This window comes from Spermophilus citellus (genome assembly GCF_964194105.1).
Source record: "Spermophilus citellus genome assembly, chromosome: 13".
NCBI classification, from domain to species: Eukaryota; Metazoa; Chordata; class Mammalia; order Rodentia; family Sciuridae; genus Spermophilus; species Spermophilus citellus.
Window position 1 is genome coordinate 110,498,254 of NC_138193.1, and position 21,332 is coordinate 110,519,585.

Below are 21,332 nucleotides of genomic sequence, written 5' to 3' on the forward strand. Positions count from 1 at the left end.
GTTATATCCACATAACTGTGTTTAGATACGGGGAGGGCAGAACATCACGGCAGAGGAGTGGCATAGTCATGAGCACACTTACCCTCCAACACGGGGAGGGGAAGAAGCTGGGGCTGTGGATCGAGGAGCTGTCAGATTCCACTGTATTAAGACCTAATCTACCTGGAAATTTCCCATCTGAAGAAATAACTTAGTAGAACAAAAAGCACCAGGATAACATCCTTGTAGTGTACTAAGAAGGAACGAGTATTCATCTTGATTTCATTAAAGAAGGTCCATTTTCTTAAGAAGAAAACACACAGCCAGGAATAGAAGCCACCACCCTTTTACCTTCGCTAGTTTTTCTCCTCTGAAGTTTAGGGTCACAGCCTCTGTATTCCGAGGATTGTGAACCTCTATGTGAACTTCATCATTATCTTCATATTCTCGAATCAGTGCTGCTTTCAGTCTGGCCATTTCATTCTGTTCTCCATGGACTAGAATCTACACAGAATAAATTTTATTTATTTATTTTTAATAATTTTTTTAGTTGATAATGGACCTTTATTTATTCATGTGTGGTGCTAAGAATTGAACCCAGTGCTCACACATGCTAGGCAAATGCTTTACCATTAAGCTATAACACCAGCCCCACCAGATAAATTTTTAAAAAGCACAAGAAACATCCTCTATTGAGATAAATAATGGCCCTTGACTTCATTAATTAATTTCATGAACTAGAGATACCCCTGAAGTTATGAGACATCGCTGCTTTTAAGGATCTCTCACCAAACTTATACAGATTTCTTCATTCTGCTTGGCTTTAAAAGTTATGCAGAACTACTTTGAGAGTAAAGAAACTTCTATATCACTACAAAGATACATGACTTTTTTCTACATTTCTAGCTATGTCTGTGCTCTCATTTGTAAAGATCTGGACCAGGTAACCTCCACAGCCTCTGCCAGCTTTAGATGCACATGGTTAAACTACTACTACTGCTCCTGCTGTCTCAGGAAATTTTCTTCAGATTTCCTAGTTTGAGACTTTTTGTGTATGTAGTACTGTGGATTGAACCCAGGGGTGCTCCACCACTGAGCTACACCCCCAGTCCTTTCTTATTTTATTTTGAGACAGGGTCTCACTAAGTTGCCCCAGGCTGGCCTCAGTCTCTAAAGTCACTGGAATTATGGTGTGGGCCAACACAACCAACTTAATTTTAAGACTTTCAAATGAAGCTTTTGTGAAGGTGGGGGGTGGGATATCCTCTGATATCCCCTTCTGTTTTTACAACTATCATACTGGCGACCAGTCTTTCTGCTGACAAAAAGGTCACTCCTTGCCTCTAGAGCCATGGTAGAAGGTTTTCGTCTGACTCACGAAGCATGGCCAATATGGCTCCTATGCAGAGGTTTAGCACCTAGGACAGGGACACATATCTTGGCCCTGCTGCTTACTATTTGTGTATCCTTGGCTAAGTTACTTAACATCTTTTTTCTTTTTTTGTTTTACAAAACAGATATTGGAGGCAGGTGCGGTAGCACTTGCATCTAAATCTCAGTTACTCAAGAGGCCAGCCTCAGCAGCTCAGCCAGACCCCAGTCTCAGAAAACAAATAGCACCACCCGCCCCGAAAGAAAAACAAACCCAAATCAGCAGTTGGTTATGATAGTTAAACAAGTGGATTCATATAAAACATTAATATGCCAGATGCAGTGGTACAGGCCTGAAACCCCAGGGGTTCAGGAGGCTGAAGGAGGATCATGAGTTCAAAGAAAGCCTCAGGAATTTAGCAAGGCCCTAAGCAACTCAGTGAGACCCTGTCTCTAAATAAAATACAAAAATGGGCTGGGAATGTGACTCAGTGGTCGAGTGCCCCTGAGTTCAATCCCTGGTACCAACAAAACAAAACACTAATATGGTACCTGGCACTTGACAAGCATTCAATAAATGCTACCTATTATCAACTACTACCACCAACACTATGAGAATTATAATTTTATCATGTAGCTATACTTTTTTTTTTTTTTTTTGCAGTACTGGGAGTTGAACCCAGAACCTTATGCATGTGAAGCAAGCAATCTACCACTGATCTACACATCCAACCCGTAACTATACTTTTGATAGAGCTGGTTATTGATGAAGGTAGATATCAAGTTCAACCCAAAAACTTAAACTGTAAGCAGAGATAGAATCTGGAGTGATGAAATGGGGCTGAGGACGAGGTGCTGACAACGAAGGAAGAGAAAACAGCTTTTCCTCCTGGGCTTAAAGATCCTAGCGAATGTCTATGAAGCAAAAATACCAGAAAACACACAGGTGGCGTCTCCACTGTACTCAAATTCTACAAGCTACATACTAAGGAGGTGAATGATTTTCTCCATCAAAAAATCTGCTCGTTAAGGGCCAGTGGCAAAATCCTGTGTGGACAATCATGCTAGAAAGAACTAAAACAAGAGTACATAAGAAGATGTTGGGGAAATGAAACTCAAAGCTGCAAGGTGAAAAACTAAGTGTCCATCAATCCATCAGATAAATGGATAAACAAAGTATGATATTTATGGAATATTACTCAGCTATAAAAAGCATTAAGTTCTAATAACATGCTATAACATGGAAAAATCTTTGACACATCCTAAGTGGTAATTCCTCTTACATGAAATACCTCAAATAGTTAAATTCAGAGAGACAGAAGATAAGAGCTAACCTGGGGTGGAAGAGAAGTCATAGTTTAATGGATACAGAGTTTTTGTTTGAGTGATGAAGTTTTGAAAATAAAGACTGGTGACAGTTGTATAACACTGAGAATGTGGTTAGTGCCACCGAATTAAACACTTAATATATTCACAAAAGGAACTTCAACTATTTTCTACAGATGCATGTTCCACAAGTGTTCCTCCTTTTAAGAATACATATTGGCTGCTGCTTCTGCGACTGAGGGAACCGTAGACAGAAAGATGGTGTGCGAAAAATGTGAAAAGAAACTTGGTACTGTTATCACTCCAGATACGTGGAAAGATGGTGCAAGGAATACCACAGAAAATGGTGGAAAAAAGCTGAATGAAAATAAAGCTTTAACTTCAAAAAAAGCAAGATTTGATCCATATGGAAAGAATAAGTTCTCCACTTGCAGAATTTGTAAAAGTTCTGTGCACCAACCAGGTTCTCATTACTGCCAGGGCTGTGCCTACAAAAAGGGCATCTGTGCAATGTGTGGAAAAAAGGTTTTGGATACCAAAAACTACAAGCAAACATCTGTGTAGATGTATTGATGAAGTTACTGGCTTTCTGTGATTTTTCTTTCTGCTTTGAATTTTCAAGGCATAAATAGATGTTCAACTTAAAAATAACCTATTTCAAGACAGTGATTAAGTTTTAGCCAGGAAAGTTGATCAGTATTCATTCTTTTGCTCTCAAAATGTTCTAAACAGCAAAAATGTAACTAATATGTTCCTTTAAGTGGTTATTTTTCTTATGAGCATTTTTTAACTAAAGTGGTAAATTTAATGAAAAAGTATTTCTGAGTTCTGTATGCACTTTTTAACTTAACATTGTTTTATCTTAACCCTCCATCTACTCTTATTTATAGATATTTTAAAAGTGAGGAGATTATTGATACTTTGCCTTGAACTTGGCATCCAGAATGAAAATTCATACCTCATTCCCTTACTGATGGCATAGCTCTTAAGAGTCAGCAGTCCCTTAATGAATTGTAGTTTCAGAGGATATTTAAATATTTGAGGCCACTTGATTGCTGAATAGTTCCTTAGTAATTAATTCAGACCCAAATCAAAGACAAGTTGGATTTGTGATTTAAAAAAAAAAAATTGTTTTTGAAGTCAAAGTGCCAGTTCCTTTCATATGTGAACAAGAATACAAGGAGTACCTGTGTGTCCATATGAATACACTGGTTTTCCGAAAACATATTACACATATTAATCGCTTGAATTCAAATTGATATGAAAGCTATGAGAACGGTGTTCATCCATGTTGATGTGTATTGAACATGAATCCCCCCTCCTTTGGAAAAGCTCTTTGAAGCAGATAACAAACTTTCTTTTTTTAACCTCCTTCCCACCCCTCAAAGAAATAAATAGAACAAAGCAAAAAAAAAAAAAAAAAAAAAAAAAAAAAAAAAAAAAGAATACATATTATTTTCAGTTTTTCCTGCTAATTCCACCAAAACATATAACCATTATTTTTAGGATTACATGAAACTTAAAAATATGAGTAATACTAATGAGCTATACAGTAATATGTTTAATATCTATTTAAATCTTGAATTTTTAACTATAAGGACTTACCTTTCTCCTCTATCCAAAGTATTCTTACACTACTTAATATTATTTCAATCATATCCTATAAGTGCTTTAGAGATATGTCCTCTCATTCAGCCTTCCCAATACCCTTGTGAGGTATTATCATCCCCATTTACAAGGAGGTTAAATAACGTGCCCAGGTTACATAGCAAGCTAGGGATGGAGGAGATTCAAAATAAGCAGCTGGCAGTGCAAAGGCTCTGATCTATAAATTGCCTGCTACAATTTCTTGGGTATGCTCCCCCCATAGCTATTATAAATTTATCTCTCCCACAAATATTATAAATCAAAATCAGAGACTAACCACATGAGGCGGTTTCAAAGCACGAATAAATTCACTGGTTTGCTGGTAATCTGTGTGAGCAGAGAAAGAAATGTAATCAACGGACATTTTCAGTGGTAACTTCTGCCCAGACATGGTAGTGATTTCTTCAGGTTCAGACATGATATGCTGTTAAAAACAAATACAAGAAAACAAAACAAACTATCCAATTAGAAAAAGAAAAGGTACACTTCCATTTTTTTTTCATGCAGCCATAACTCTCATGTTAAATTTAGAACCTTCAGTACAAAAAATCATTCAAACATTATCAACTTAGTAAGTAATAGTCATTTTCTTGGTCAAGTAAACATTTAACAAGAAAGAATCTAAGACTCAATGTATATGGAATGCTGGCAATGAAAATTATTACTCTTATGATTAGAAAGACAAACCTGTATTCCTAACTCTCCTACTATGTAGTCACTTCAAACATCAGGATTTATATAAGGTAAAGTAATGAAAATGATCAAAGTGAGAAACTGCATTGTATTTCTTTCTTTTTTTTTAAAGAATTTAACCTTTATTTTATTTGTTTTTATGTGGTACTGGGGATTGAACCTAACCCAAAGTCTCCAACACTTTTGGTCCCAAGCACTTTGGGTAAGAGATACTCAATCTGTATTAGTAAACCTCTTCATTAGATAAAGGTCTTCAAGCATTTGTCTAAAATAGGCTCCTAACCTTTTTTTTTCTTTTTACTTGCAACCAGCTGACCACTTCTCACATTTTAATATATGCCCTAATCTCTTCAGGAACTTGTTGTGACATTCCGTGTCTAATTCTTCATCCTTCAAACATCTTCATCCTTCAAACCTACTCCTATCCTTACTTGTTGAAATCAAAACTTGTATTTGTTAAAGAACTACTTCAATGGAATAATATATGAGGATATTGCTACCTCTGCAACTCTGATTAGGAGTAACACCGTACCCTGAGACTATAACTGACCTTGGCAAGTGTCCCCTCTACACAGTACCCTGCTATAATGACACCATTCCTCTTATCAGTACACCAGCTTTCAAACAACTCTCTGGATAAGCCACTTTGCATCATGCCAGGAGAGGCCATTACAACACTGGGACCGATGTCATCAAAGTGGTCCATGCTCTGAAAAAGACAAAAGATGGCAAAAGCATGTTAACTACCAGGGCTTGACAAAGCATTCCTCATTTTTGAAGAATAAGAGTAAGGTAAAAGATTAATCATACTATGGAAGGGGCTGGACAACACAAGTAAACATTTTAAGTCCAACTGCCAAACTCCTAAACACCTTAGGCTAAGAAAGAGGAAAACAAAGCAGTTGATCTTCAAAGTTTTCTATGTATAGCTTGAGGGCCAAGAAGACCATTTTCTATGTGCAAGCAGGCAGAAATTTAAGAGTGAAAGAGTTTTTACCCACCCTGGAAAAGAACCCTAAAAGAATTTTTCAGAAGACTCACAATAGTTTTAATGAATATTTTGAGTATGTTTGGAAATCTAACAAAAAGTTTAACACTGTTCCTAGGGAAAACGTGACTCTAATTTTTAGTTACCTTATAAAATAAAGCTTACAGACAAAGCCTATTTAAAATCTGAAGACCATTTACAACTTAAATTATTTTGGACATTAATTACTTTATTATGATGAAAGCATCAATTTGAATGAAATGATATATTTTAAACTAAATCAAACCAGATTTTATTAAATGTTCTGAAAAGTGAACATATGGGAATTTTCATATATGGAATTTGTAGTACAAATCAAAAAGATGTTTAGGGACCTGGAAATGAAGGTTAGTGGTAAAGCAACCAACTGCTTAGCATACGCAAGGCCCTGAGTTCCATCCTGAGCACCATTAAAAAAAAAAAAGAAAAAATTACATTGAAATGAGAAAAGAGAATTTTAATACATAACACAAGATATTTTTCTTATCAGTTTTTTATTCCTATGGTAGAAGAGATCCAAGTTATTCAGCAATTGCAAATGCTGGGAACTCTGGAGACAGGAGCAAAATTTGGTTAAGCCAAAAATAAATGCCAGCTGCTAAAGTTCTGAAGTACTGCAGGGGAAGGAAGTCTACTAGAGAAGAGCCAGACTTCTGCAGGAGGGATTCGCAGGCCCTCCCACCACTGAGAACTGACCGTCTTCTACCCATCAGTGCCCCTTCCTTCCACAAGCACTCACCTTCAGGTTGCTAATGTGTTTGAAAACAAAGGGATTATTGATGTTGATCTGCTTTCGGATTTTATCATTCATGGCATTTACATACGTCTGGTACACAGCCATACACTTCTTGGCCAGAGACGATGCATAATATATTGGGATGTCATGTAGTTCTGGGTGATTCTGCCAGTACTCATCTGGAGCCATTTTACAAAAAACATCAGTTTGTCATGTGAGTAAGTCATTCAAATAGAACTTGGTACCCATAACTAATTTTTTAAAATACACACAACCATGAAATAAAGTACATGTGTCTATTTAAAGAGTTCTAAGAAAAAAATATCCTGTTTCTACTAACTTAAAGTTACAAATCCAAAACTTATTTCTAACTACTGGAATAAACCTAGAAACAGGCTGTGATCATTGACCAAAGAAGTGGAAGGTTTTACAAATTATTCAGTGTAAGTTTATACTGAATAATAAACGATAACTTAATATCCTAGAGAGATACTACATCTTGTTATGATTTTTTAAAAACAACATATCATTACTAGTTCAGACTTATCACAGGCTAATTACAAAATATGACTTCCAAAAGTAAACTGATTTTAAACACTTAAAAAATTATAATTACTTTATCATTTTTTAAAAAAAACTAAGAAGTAAACCATTTCTGAAAATTAATGAGGCTGTGGGCAGTACATCTTCAAATGAAGGCTTATTTTAAGGGAAAATTCTCATGAAATCCCACAATTTTATAAGGCAGTATGGCCAAAACACAATTCATTGTACTAGATGCATCTACATAAAGGAAATGTCTTAAATGCCTACTATGTAATTTATAATTATCATTTCTAAATTTTCAAAACTTTATCTCCATTTTATAGATTAGAAAAGTGAGACTAAGAAAACCCTGAATAGGCAGCATTGTTACTTTTTACATGTCTTAGTGATATGTCTACCTAGGGGCAGGGAATTTTCCTGTAATGCATGTTGTGAATATATTTCCTGGTTCATCCCCTGGCTTAGCTTGTTAGGTTTTTAGATGTAATAAAATTTTTAATAGTGTCAAAAGTTTTTGACATTTTCTGTATGACTTCTCACATACTGGGTAAAGCCGACTTTATCTATAGATCACATCACAATCTACTGTTTCTGTATTTTTTAAAAAATATTTTTTTAGTTGTAGATGGACACATATCTTTATTTCATTTACTTATTTTTTATGTGGTGTTGAGGATCGAACCTAGTGCCTCACGCATACAAGGCAAGCGCTCTACCACTGAGCTACAACCCCAGCCCTACTCTTTTTTGTATTTTTATGAACAAATTTTGAATAGTGAGAAAAAAAGTCAGGCAACTTGCCCCAGGCTGAATGGCTGGGACATAATGATGTGTGAAAGCAGTGACTGGAATGCCTGTCCTCTTTCTACTTTGCCTTGTTGCCTGGAAGGATAAGGGGCAAGGCCACCCACACACAAAGAGCACCGGTACTTGAGCGTGTCATGATGCATGCTTTGACAGTGGGGCTGCCAGATGAAAGTACCAAACACCCACTTAACTTGAACTTTTGAGAAACAACAAAAGATTTTTAAATTAAATAAAATATTTAATTTAACACATTAAATATTTGGGACACCCCTACTAAAAATGTTACTGAAATTAAAATTTAACTGGACAACCACAGTTTATTTGCCACAGCTGGCAGCCCTGGGGAGGGCGACACCTTATTTTGTCCCAACACCCTATTCTTCACTTTACTGGTTATGAAGATTTCTCATTTCAAGTCCTCTAAAGACTGACTTGACTTGCAGTTAGAAAGAGGACCAATCAGGACCAAAAGAAGACTGGACTGGATTAGGATTTAGGAAATTCAGCATCCAGAACGTGTCTGTCAGATTTGCCTTTGACTTGGGATCACTGATTTCATCTTCTCTTTGTTTCTCTTCCTTTCAGCACAAAAGGGAAAATATTCATCATTGCCATCACAGTGACAGCTTAGGAGGTGACCCACTTCTAGTTCTTTGCAAGAAGTTATATACACATGAGGCATCTATGGTACTCTGCCAGAGTACTATCCTCAAATAGAATCACAGGGGATTATTAAGCATAAATGTATGTTAAAAGTGACACCTACTGTTCCTCTTATTACAAAAAGTCATATATACTCATTGCAATGTTTGGAAAATAGAGAAAAGCAGAAAATGAACTCATTATTTTCCCACTATCCAGATTTAATCTTTCCAGTCACTTGAATGTTTCCTAGCTAACTAGGATCAGAGTACATATAGTTGAATCTTACATTTTGGTTTACACTATGTGAAAATATGCAATAACTCTTCAGTAGCATAGTTTTCTTTTTTCTACAATGTGATATTAACTGATATGATAGTTCTTTAAAAATGAATACCCTTACTGACAAAAAACTTTGTGTACCTCTTGCTTACTTCCTAGAAGTCGAGCTGCTGTAAAAGGTTCTGCATATCTTAAGACCTCTGATACTGATGGCATCCACAAAGGCATGCTCACCACCAGCCCAGTCCCAGAATGGGAGAGTTGCTGTTTCTCTGGGCTCTTACTAGCACCAAACCATCTTTTTTTTTTTTTTTTTTTTGGTACTGGGAATTGAACCCAGGAGTGTTTAACCATTGAGCCACATCTCCAGCCCTTTTTATACTTTATTTAGAGACAAGGTCTTGTTGAGTTGCTTAGGGTTTCATTGGTGAGGCTAGCTTTGAATTCATGATCCTCCTGCCTCAGCCTCCTGAGCATCTAGGATTACAGGTATGCACTACTACACCTGGTATCAAATCCTCATTTTTAAATGAAAGAAACTAAAGTCCAGAAAGGTTAGGGTTAGGGTGACGTAGACAAGGCTATGTCATTTGTCTTGGTAAAATGATGTAAGATTCTGATAAACACCCAAGTGCAAAGGAAGTGGCATACCTAGAATCAAGAGCAGCTCCTGAGCCCTTCCGAGGGCAAAGACAGGAATGAGCCCTCTGCCCCCTCTGTTTACAATGTCATGGACGGTGTTACAGAATCTTGCTTCTCGCTCCTCACGTTTCTCATGGATATGAGTCCCATAAGTAGATTCCTAAATAACAGGTTAGATATGTGAGACCAAGACCAATGATCCCCAAAGAATTCAAAAGTTAAACCTTAATGAAATCCTAAGGCAAAGAGATTCACTTCTCCATTAACATGCCATTTACTTGAACATATATTACTATAATATTAATTGGAAAGAAGTGCAAACAAGAATGTTAGAATTTGGATCTAAGTAATAAGAGCATTTTGGAAAATGGAATCAGGGAGAAGTCCACATATATACAAAAATGTGTCTTCTCCTCTCAAGATAATTTTGCTATGATTTTTCTCTTCCTCCTCGGAGAAGTTAAAGCTTCAAACCAGAAACAAGTACTGTTTCTTATACTCTTGTTCAAATATATGCCCTAATGTCTTAACATGTGTGACCCACTGGCATCTCCCAAGGCACAATAGAAAAGCAGAATCTCAGGCTCCAGCCTACAACTCTGAATCCGTCTTTATAACTATCACCGGGTAATACACAAGCACATTAAAGTTCAAGAAGCACCGCTCTAAAACACCAGCTCTAAATCACAAGAATAACTACTTGTTTTGAAAATAAAAAAACTCAGTTTGCCCTTAAACTAAGGTTAGTTTATATGCTGAGTAGGGCATGAGCTGAGTCCCATCTCTCATCTACCCACCATGTGGCTCTGGGACTGCAATGGGCACTGGCCCCTCATAACTGAGAAGGTGGGAGCTTCTAGAAGTGATTAGGGAGAAATAGTTCTTTCATTCCAAACCAAATGCACTTGATGTTCTTATATATACCATAGGCTCAAAAGGTCTCTCCCACTTCCTGACACCACTGTCCCAAGACACATTGTTAAATTTGCACCCACCAGGTCCCCAACGAGTTTCAGCACACAGTCATTTATCTTGCTTCCTTGGTACTTAATAATCTAACAAGTAGACAGGACATATGATGAACAATGTGACCAGCAGCCTGTGCCAAGGGCCAAAAGACAGTCACCATGGCAAAGGCAGTGCATCTACACCACTTTTAAACAATCTTTAAGATGTCCTACAAATTTGGGGGAAGTGACATAGGCCAAAGTACTTAGGAGACAGGGAGGGAGTACTCAACTAGAATATCATGACCTGAGACAGTCTAACGTCCGTCACTGACATTAGACCACAGCTAATGTGAGCAACAGAAGAGGGTGGAAAAGAACTACAAAGAATAGCCAAATAAGTTCTTAAACTATAAGCTCATAAATTTATATCCAGTAACATTCTGAAAATGAGATTATGTTTCTTCCTCACTAGAAAAATTCTGCTTATGTTATACTAATTACAACACATTCATTATTACTTACAATAATAAGAATATCAGGCTTGATATTAGGAATTTCAGCTGCCATTAAGTGTCTATCTTCTTGTCTTGAGAAATCACCCGTGTACAAAAGCTGTGAAAAGATAAATTTGTAAGCAGGATTTGGGAAAGGCTTCATTTTGTCTCTTCTGTCTTCTCCTCCCTCCCTTCTCCTTTTCTTTCCCTCCTTCCCTTTCTTTCTTCCAGTACTGGGGATTGAACCAGGGACACTCTACCACTGAGCAATATATTCAGTTCTTTCTTTATACTGAGATTTCATCTTGCTAAGTTTCCTAAACTGGCCTCAAACTTGGGATTCTCCTGCCTCAGCCTCCTGAGGTGCTGGCATTACAGAAATGTGTCCCCATGTATAGCAGAGAAAGCTTCATTTTGCTAATGAATATTTTAATCTTGTGAAATCTAACAGTAAAATTAAATTTATAAAAGCCTATACCTGGTAAAATTTAGATGCAATGCTTATGTCTAATTCAAAATGTCTGACATAGTTAAATCATTAAATCTAATTAATGTGATAATATATCTCAGAATTATCCCACAAAGATAAAGGGACATGTTGGCACAGAAAGGAATCTCCAGAGGTTCTTGGGAACATTGTCCAAAATGAAAGATAAAGTCAAAGAGTATACACATCAAATTCCAAATGAAAGTTCAAATCTGCACTTTCACTCTTTTCTGCTTATTTCTTGTGGCCTGGGGCAAAGTGCAAGGATGAGCAACTTGATATATTATAGAATTCAACAAGTAAAAGTTTCAAATATATGAGCAGTTATAAAATACATTTAGGAAGACATGACACTAGAACATTGGTTCTCAAATCAGGTTGTAAAAAATCATCTAAAAAACTTGAAAACAAAAAGTCAAGTCCACCTTTCCAGATATTATGCAACGGGTTATTTTCAAAAAGTACCCTAAAAATTCAAATCAAAATTACACTGAGATTTCATCTCACACCAGTCAGAGTGGCAGTCATCAAGAATACAAACAATACGCCAGGCATGTCGGTGCACACCTGTAATTCTAGTGGCTCAGGAGGCTGAGCCAGGAGGATCTCAAGTTCATAGCCAGCCTCAGCAATTTAGCAAGGCCCTAAGCAACTTAGGAAGATCCTGTCTCAAAATAAAAAATAAAAAGGGCTGGGCATGTGGCCCAGTGGTAAAGCATGCCTGGGTTCAATCCCCGATTCTTAGAGAAGATGGCTCTTTCCTAACAAGTTTCCTAATGTGACTGAAAAAGAATCAATCCTGTGGTGTGCTAGGGAACTTACTCTTAGAGATGCTTATTTTACTCTGTATTACAACAGAGGAAGGACTTGTCATATTTAAAAGGAAAAGTGCTGACTTGTGTTTCAGTGATTTGGCACTCTGCAAATCTTAGGGAATTTTTAATGCCACTTGGCAGCATAAAGTTTTGCACTGATATCACTTATGGAGAAAGGGCCAGAGCTAGAAAGTACCTTTACACCGGCGATCTCAATCATGAACATGGCTGCTCCCAGGACGTGACCTGCATGGTAACACCAGAACTTGATTCCTGCAACTTCCTTAACTTCATGGAAGTTGATGGTTTCAATTTTGTCCATGCTTTCTTCCAAATCTGTCTCAGTATATAGCATGTCGTCTGCTGATATGTTACTAAATTTTCAAAGATGCCAAGAAAAGAATTAAGGGTAAGATTTTTTTCAAAAGTTTTTTAACTCAAAGAAATTATCTGTAGATGACATATCCATGAAGATTTCCTAAAAATTTAGTATACAGATTATGCCATTTAGAATCTGTCAGATATTTTATGTATTTTTTGGCTATGATTATAATAAAAATATTTAGTGTACATAGCTACAAAGCTTGAGTGTAAAAGCAAAGCACACAGTAAATTCAAAGTACTGTTGCCCTTTTGATTTTGGAACAGGATTTCACCAAGTTGCTTAGGGCCTTGCTTAGTTGCTGAGGCTGGCCTTGAACTTGTGATCCTCCTGCCTCAGCCTCCTGCATCACTGGGATTACAGGTTTGTCCCACCTGCCTAGCAAAACAAAATATTCTTTTTAAGATTGCATAATCTCAACTTCTTTTTCTGCCCCAACATTTCCAAGAGATATGACACGCATGCATGCACTGACCATGCTTGGTGGGAAAAGAGTTCTCTAAAGTCTACTTAACTTTTTTCCCCCCTGAATTATATTAATGAATTTCCAAAACAGCAAGAGAATAGTGGTTAAGAACACAGACTCTGGAGCCAGATTGCCTCTTACTATGACCATTTTAGGTCAATCACCTAACCTCTCTGTGTCTCAGTTTCATCTTCTATAAAATGGGATTTCTCAACATCCGAAATTGGTGTAAAGATTAAATTAGTTTATATTAAGAACTAAGGACTGAGCCTACATGTCATAGGCATTATTTGTTAACTAGCATTACCATTACTAAGAATAACATTTCAATTCCTGTGTATTTACATATAAAGAATAACAAATAGAGTTTTAGCTACCCTTGAATTAATCAGCTTTTGAAGGTTAGTAATTTGTATTGTGGGTCTCACCAAAATGCTCTAAATTTTCTGGCAGAGAAGTAATGTCACTCTTAGAACTGGTAAATATATCCTCTGGGAACATTAACCAGTTTTTGCTGGATGAAATAGTACATGCATGTAATTCCAGCTACACAAATTCAAGGCCAGCCTGTGCAACTTAGCAAGATTCTGTCCAAAATAAAAAGGGCTGGGATGTAGGTCAGTGGTAGAGCACCTACTGAATATATGCTAGGCTCTCAGTTCAATCCCCAGTACTAAAGGGGAAAAAAAAAGAGATAGTAAACTTTCTGACACGATAATTCAAAATAAGAATTCAGCACATATCACTGCTTAATGTATCTGGTCTTAAATTTTAATAAAATTACACAATGCTATTTATAGAACCTTTCTATCATACCTTATGATTTACAGCAGTTTAACAAAGATTTAAAAGAATGTAAAATCTATATATAAAGTTTAAAGTCAGAAAGGACTGATACACAATAGGTATTCAATAGGTTGTTATGGAATAACTAAATTACTGCCATCCTTGTGAATAAAGAGAGTGCCTTATTTAAAATACAAAATGATCTGTCTCTTGAACCATGTGTACTGCATAGGCTCATATAATCTAATAAAATAATTTACCTAACTTTGACATAATCCGAAAGAAGCCATCTATAAATAGCTTTTGTGGCATGAGTCATAAATGTTCTTCCTTTGAAACTTGTCTTCTGCAGAAACCAGGGCAAAGCTCCACAGTGATCCAAATGGAAACTTAAAAAGAAACAGAGATTGTGTTAATTCTTAAAATCTTATATGCTACATGTAATGAAATGGTCATTGAATAGAAATTCTATGTAACAATTATATGAGGATCCTTTCAGAAAACCAAAAGTAGGTATGTGCATAGTTTTTTTTTTTAACATATATAACTTTATTTATTTCTTTATGTGATGCTGAGAGCAAACCCAGTGCCTCATACATGCCTCAATCCCAGCCCATGTATAGAGTTCTAATAAAGGAAAAAGATTTTAAAAGCACACACACACACATACACACACACATACACAACATATACATAGGTTTTTTTTTTTTTTTTTGGTACTGTGGATTGAATTCAGGGGTGCTTAATCACTGAGCCACATCCTCAGCCCTTTTTATCTTTTTATTTTGAGACAAGGTCTTGCTAAGTTGCTGAGGCTGGCTTTGAACTTGCGATCCTCCTGCCTCAGCCTCCTGAGTTTCGGGGATTTCAAGTGTGTGCCACTGCACCTGGCTTAAAAGTATTTTTTAAATAGCAAAAATCTTTATCAGTGAATAATTAGAGAGGAAAGAAAAATATAACTAAACCTTTCCATAAGTTACAGGAAATAATGTCTATATAGTGCTGTCTTATTGATTAAATGATATAAGGTAATTTAAAGTGCACATGTATATACATGTTTAATAAAATCTGTCTTCCTTTCTGAAGAAAAAAAAAGAATATAACCAAACCAACTCTCAGCAACCATAACACTTTAACAGACTAAGTTGAAAAAACTCACTATTTTTAATTGAAGCTCTTATAGAATAATGTGACAAAATTGTGACCTCAAGGAGATGCCCTATAAAGGACCTTTCTTCGGGCCACGTTTGATAACAATTTAAAGTCAGTATTTCCTTCCTGCTAACTCACTGGATTATATGAGTTTTCTAGACTGTGATGACAAAATGTAGTGTTAGTTTAGATCTAGATATCTGAAATATGCTTCTTAGTGGAAAATATGTGGTTTTGGGAGAGAGGGGGCAAAGGGGTAGGAATGATGGTGGAATGATTAGACATCTTTACCCTAAACATATATGAAGACACGAATGGTGTGAAAATACTGTGTACAATCAGTGACTTGAAAAATTGTGCTCTGTATGTGTAATATGAAATGAATTTCATTCTGCCATCGTGTACAACAAATTAGAATAAATAATTTAATTTTAAAAAAAGAGAAAAGAAAAAAAATATGTGGTGTTTTTAAAAACTGAAATCTTACCAGGTACAGTGGTGCACACCTATAATCCCAGCGGCTCGGGAGATTGAGACAGGAAGATTTTGAGATCAAAGCCAGCCTTGGCAACTTATCAAGGCCCTAAGCAACTCAGCGAAACCCTGTCTCAAAATACAAAAAAGAGCTGGGGATGTGGCTTAGTGGTTAAGTTCCCCTGGATTCAATCCCTGGTACCCAAAAGGGGAAAAAAAAAATTGAAATCTCATAATCTGGTAAAGAATAATCTTGACAGTCAAAGCCCTCAAAAAACCGTATTGTTATTAAAGGAAAAAACTTACTGACTAATTAACAGAAGATCAATCTCAGCTGGGTCAATCAAATCAATATAAGGAAGAGCATCCATTCCTTCTAAGCCAGGGTGGATTCCACAGTCCAACTGAAAGACAAAAAGAGACATCATCTCCTACATATTTTATGAAAACTCTCATTCAGCAAATCAGAATTTGAATCAGAAAATGGTGGGCATTTTAAAAGCCCACAGACGAATCACCACCAGATCTGACTGCTGTGAGAAGAAACTAGAAATGGGGCTCTTCCCTGCTCAGAAAAGGCATTAGGAGACAAATTCCTATGGGCAGGTCATTGAGGATTTACTTATCTTACAGGGTATTACTACTAAATCAAGATAATGCATGACTAAAAAGGTGCCAATGTCTGACATATACCCATTCTTTTAAGTCTGGGAGAAGTAGAAAAGAGAAACCAAAGGAACATGAGCCACTGCCTTTCAAATGAGCACCTCAAAACCATCTCTTCTAATCCCTCTACCTCTCAGGCAAGGAAGTGGGCTCAGAGAAGTAGAGGGGGTAACTACTTAGGTAATCCAGGGCTCAATCACCACATGCTGCACAGGTGGCCAGAGCTCTTAGCACATTCAGTGAAGTCCATTACTTGCTGTCTTCCACTAGGGTGGGGAAGCTGGCTTGGCCAGACCCCCTGGGGATGGAAGTGGGGGTGCTTTCAGGAAACAATAGCTCACAGATATAGTTGACCATTTTATAATCTTGGAATGGTATCTTCTTAGTTTATTTAATGTTTTAACAAATTACCAAGTGAAGCTTGTGTTTAAATTCTTCTCATTAACATTATTCATAGTAGATTATATACACTATTATATTTTTCTGGGAGCTAAACAAATAACTGGTCTATTAGAAAAGATCTAACACCCACTATAGAAAGAGCCACACTCTTAACCTCACACATGCTTAGCATGCACAAGGCCCCAGGTTCAATCCACCACCACCATCATGACCATAATTACCATTATTTTTCTTCCTTTGAATTCCAGAATAATACATGATCTTCCTACTTCTTGCCCAGCTCCTCTGTAAACATTCAAGGGGGAGAGAAAAAAATGATAAAAACAATCAAACTGAGTCCAAAAAAATTAAAAAATTTTTAATAACTTAAACTGCATCCCAACTGTTATCAGCATTCACTTAAATATTTCAAGACAGATGAAAGTTCTACAAAACTACAAAGTAAGGAAAGAATAGCGTCCACATAAACAAAGATGAAAAGTAATCCTTGAGAGTTTAGGGATTTTGCAGTTGTCAAGAGTAGTATAGTTCTGAGAAACCTGAAGGTTAAATTCAATCTTCTGAATGTTAGGATTAATTTGTGATGTATTTAAAATGTGAACTAGCAATTGTGCAGATTACATAATACTCTTAAATGTGTATTTAAGTAAGTCATAGTACTTTACACTCTTTTTCTTTAAGATCATAATGAGCATCTACCAAATAGCTTAAAATTACATACTTATTCATACTATGAATTTCAATTCCCTTTCCTTATATCTTGTTCTTTTCATATATTTTATACCAATGTTTTAAATAATTCTCATTTCTATCTTCATAAAGCAACCATAGTTTCCAATTATCACTAGGCACACCTTAACTAAATCTCACATTCTTCAATTCCTTAAGGTTCTTTGATGCCACTTCCCAATCACAAGAGCTCATAGTTCACTCAAAACTCAAAATTAAGCTTACACTTGTTAAACACTGTCCAAATGGATACAGAAATGCCTTCTACAGGGACCCTGACCTCAAGGAACCCAGTCTACTAGACAGACATGAAATGGATCCACCCAAGCTGGGATCCTACCTGAGAGCCAGCCAATGATGAAGAAAATCAAAGCACACATGGGAGCGCCCATATATTCTTGGCCTGCTATGTTGCCTCTTAAGTGGTCCTAGCTCAGACTTCTCTTCTAGCTTCCAGCTAGTTCAAACTTTCTCCCCTTTCCTAAATTTTGCAACCCTCTACTATCCTCCTCTTCTTGTGAGGCATGGGCCATCATCTGCATTAAAAAAAAAAAAAAAAAAAAGAATAATCCAACTTCACTTACCAACTCACAAACATCTTTGCTTTTTTCCATTTCTCTTATAACAGAACAGGCCTCTCTCTAAAGCAAATCTTCACCGAGTCTACACTTTACATTCTCTTTCCTTCTGGACTAAACACTGCTATCTCACTGACATCTTCCTCACTTGCCATCAGAATCTAAACATGCTAGTCCTTCTCATCCTCAAATTAAAATCCCTCAATTCTAATCTCCTTTAGTTTCTGCTTCATTTTCTTCAGTCTACGAGAAGCCAGCTTCCTAAAAGGTCTGGATATTCTGTGACTCCATTTCCTCACTTTCCACCCATTCAATTCACCATCACCTGACTCTTACCAACCACTTCTCTGAAACCTCTTTGCTGTTAAGAGAAAACCTCCATATTTGCCCCCTACTTGTTCCTTTGGCAGCTTTTGTCACCCCTAACTACTTGCTCCTTCTTTGAGCACTTCTCCTTTGGCCTCATGCCCTCCTGTCTTGCTGCCTTTCCTTCCCAGTTTTTCACCTGCTTTTGAATGCTGATATGCCGAGGGTTCCCTCCTTGGCCTTCTCAACTTCATGATCTTCATTTTCATGTTTCTGAAGTGTCCATGTCTAGCGAGCCTGTTTGTAGTCCAGGTTCTTTTCTTTTTTGCAGAGCTGGGCATTGAACCTAGGGCCTTGTGCATGTTAAGCAAGTGCTCTAGCACAGAACCACATTCCCAGTCCTATTATTCTTCTTAATTCTAGATCTCTAATAATATATACTCCTGACACTGGGATACTGCCAGGAACCTGACATTCAATGTCAAACTAGTTTCCACAAATCCTCTGCATCTATCTGCTCTTTCTGGAATGCTCTGCCTTCAGATAAGATTGGCTTCTTTGTATCTTTAGGTTTCAGTTCCAATGTTGCCTTCTCACAGGCTTTTTCTTGACCTCCTCTAATTTGTTCTTCACAGCAGACAACAATCCAGCATCACTTAGGAATAATACTTACAGCTACATGAAGTTGCTATATCTGTGGCTTATTTCTCACTACGAAAATGGGAGTTTCATAAGAAAAGACATTGTTTTATTTTATTCACTGCTGTACTGCTACAGCTACTGATCAGATAAATCTTAAGAAATGCTTTTCAAATAAATAATTGTGAGCATTGGAAATACTATGCTGAGTGAAAGAAGTCAGACACAAAAGGCCACACATTGTATGGTTCCATTTATATATCTAGAAAAGTCAAATATATAGAGGAGGAAAAATAGGTTAGTGGTTACCTAGGACAGGGGAATTTGGGGAGAAATGAGTGAGACTGATAACTGGTACAAGGTTTCCTTCTAGAATGACGAAAATGTTTTGGAATTAGTGTGATACCTGTACAATTTTGCAAGTATACCAAAAACCACTGACTTGTACTTTAAATGAGTTATATGGTATGTGAATTATATTTCAATAAAGCTGGTACAAAACCAAATTTACTGCAGACCTAATCCACCTTCTGTATTCCTTGAGAATAATATGCCCAACCTAGGAATCTCAATCATCCTTATCTGAATACTCCCTTCTGCTCTGCATTCTAGAACCATCCCTACAGTAACACCTGACCAGTTAGAAAATCCTAAAGATTTCACTTCCATGCTCTCTCAAAGCCATCTCTTCCCAAACCATTTCTTTTCAAGTCCTTTATCTCTGATTAGAGGTTTCATCATTTTACTTGGATTATTTCAATTACATTCTAGTAGATTCCTTCTACTAAACCCACCCTTTATTCATCTGCTACACTACTGCAAGGAGTGATTTAAAATATAATTTCTAGTATATCTCATGCTTGCCTAAAATCCTTTGTTTGCTTCCTTTAAATAATAAATGCCCAAACTCTTTAATATAAGGGACTTCACATGATGGACCCTGATAGACCTGTCCTACCTCATGTACTAACCTATTAGCCACAGCCTTGAGGATACTAGCCATGAATTGTGAACATTCCTGCCATGTTATTTTTTTACGTGTGCCATGTCCTCTGCCTGTATCACTCCAGTCCTCACACTGTCTTTAATTCTTACTCATTCTTTGGTATGTAGTTCACTCATCCCATTTTCTAGGAATGCATGAAATATCTTTCTCTTCAATCTTAAAAATTCCTTTTTCAGCCAGGCACGGTGGCGCATGTCTGTAATCCCAGTGGCTTGGGAGGCTAAGATAGGAGAATTGTGAGTTCAAAGTCAGTCTCAGCAACTGTGAGGCACAAAGCAACTTAGTGAGACCCTGTCTCTAAACAAAATACAAAACAGGGCTGCGGATGTGGCTCAGTGGTCTAGTACCCCTGAGTTCAGTCCCTGGCACCAAAAAAAAAAAAAAAAAAATCCCTTTTCATGGGCTGGGGTTGTGGCTCAGTGGTAGAGTGCTTGCCTAGCACCTGTGAGGCCCTGGGTTCGATCCTCAGCACCACATATAAATAAACAAAATAAAGATACTGTGTCCAACTATAACTAAAAAATAAACATTTTTAAAAATTCCTTTTTCATACTCTCTCAGCAGTTAGTGCAACGCTTACCTGTGCTCTTGTACGAGCTGTCATTTAATAAGCACCTACCAGGGTCTTTACTCCTTGCAATATGCATTATTATTCCCACATAAGGAAACAGATTCAGTGAGGCTGCTGTCCTACTAAGTGATAGAGAATGAATTTTAGGCCTGACTCCCAAGTAATTGTCTCCTATTTTTCTAAACTCTCTCCAGTACTTTCCACTCTGCACTCCAGTTGCCTCCAAAATGTTGAAACCAATGAACTCAGCCTTCTGTCTTATTTGTATCCTCAGTGCCTGGTGTAGTGCTTGTCACTTGCTCCGTGTTTACAGAACACACACAGAAATGACAGCTGTGAACTAAGCATCAAAGACTTGAGGCTATGTGCCCAGTAGGGACTCAACAAATCCTTATTGAATGTGTAAAGCAGATACTTTCTACTTTTTGAAAAAAGCACATTCATATGATACTAATATCTAATACTGAACAATAACCATGTTTGCACAAATTGCTCATCTATAGGAATAAGTTCTCTTTGTTTACATTTCCCCTTCTATTCAACATCCCAGAATGGAGAAGGCCAACTCCACTGAAAGACCAGTCTTCTTATGGGCACTGCAGGGCTGAGTTTTTGACAATAACTTCTCTGCTATTTCTCACATCCACTTCCCTACCTTGTTCTGCCAGGGTCGGAGCTTTGAAGGTAAAAACTCACATCAAGTCCCTAACTTATTTCCCCTCTCTCACATC

The 21,332-nt window shown here is 37.0% G+C and overlaps 2 protein-coding genes across 6 annotated transcripts in view; one reads left to right on the plus strand and one right to left on the minus strand.

The window, feature by feature from the left end:
• CPSF3 (cleavage and polyadenylation specific factor 3) overlaps positions 1-21,332 on the minus strand; it is a 36,836-nt gene that overhangs the window by 14,709 nt on the left and 795 nt on the right. The window contains exons 1-12 of one of the 5 annotated variants that reach the window (XM_081264245.1): positions 18,585-19,393; positions 17,842-18,037; positions 16,994-17,057; positions 16,011-16,108; positions 14,339-14,467; positions 12,641-12,818; positions 11,171-11,260; positions 9,708-9,858; positions 6,783-6,958; positions 5,567-5,725; positions 4,601-4,747; positions 331-483 (exon numbers count right to left, since the gene is read on the minus strand). In XM_081264245.1, the coding sequence (XP_081120371.1) occupies positions 331-483; positions 4,601-4,747; positions 5,567-5,725; positions 6,783-6,958; positions 9,708-9,858; positions 11,171-11,260; positions 12,641-12,818; positions 14,339-14,467; positions 16,011-16,108; positions 16,994-16,996 (1,284 nt within the window). In that variant the 5' untranslated portion in view covers positions 16,997-17,057; positions 17,842-18,037; positions 18,585-19,393. Of the gene's footprint in view, positions 1-330; positions 484-4,600; positions 4,748-5,566; positions 5,726-6,782; positions 6,959-9,707; positions 9,859-11,170; positions 11,261-12,640; positions 12,819-14,338; positions 14,468-16,010; positions 16,109-16,993; positions 17,058-17,841; positions 18,038-18,584; positions 19,394-21,332 lie in introns of those variants that run through there. The other 4 variants (XM_081264247.1, XM_081264246.1, XM_081264244.1 and 1 more) reach the window with 4 other exon arrangements.
• Positions 2,935-4,089, plus strand: LOC308632686 (cysteine-rich PDZ-binding protein-like; the record flags this gene model as incomplete). Its single annotated transcript, XM_081264965.1, has 1 exon — positions 2,935-4,089. The coding sequence occupies one exon, from the start codon at positions 2,935-2,937 to the stop codon at positions 3,238-3,240; it is 306 nt and encodes a 101-aa protein (XP_081121091.1). The 3' UTR covers positions 3,241-4,089.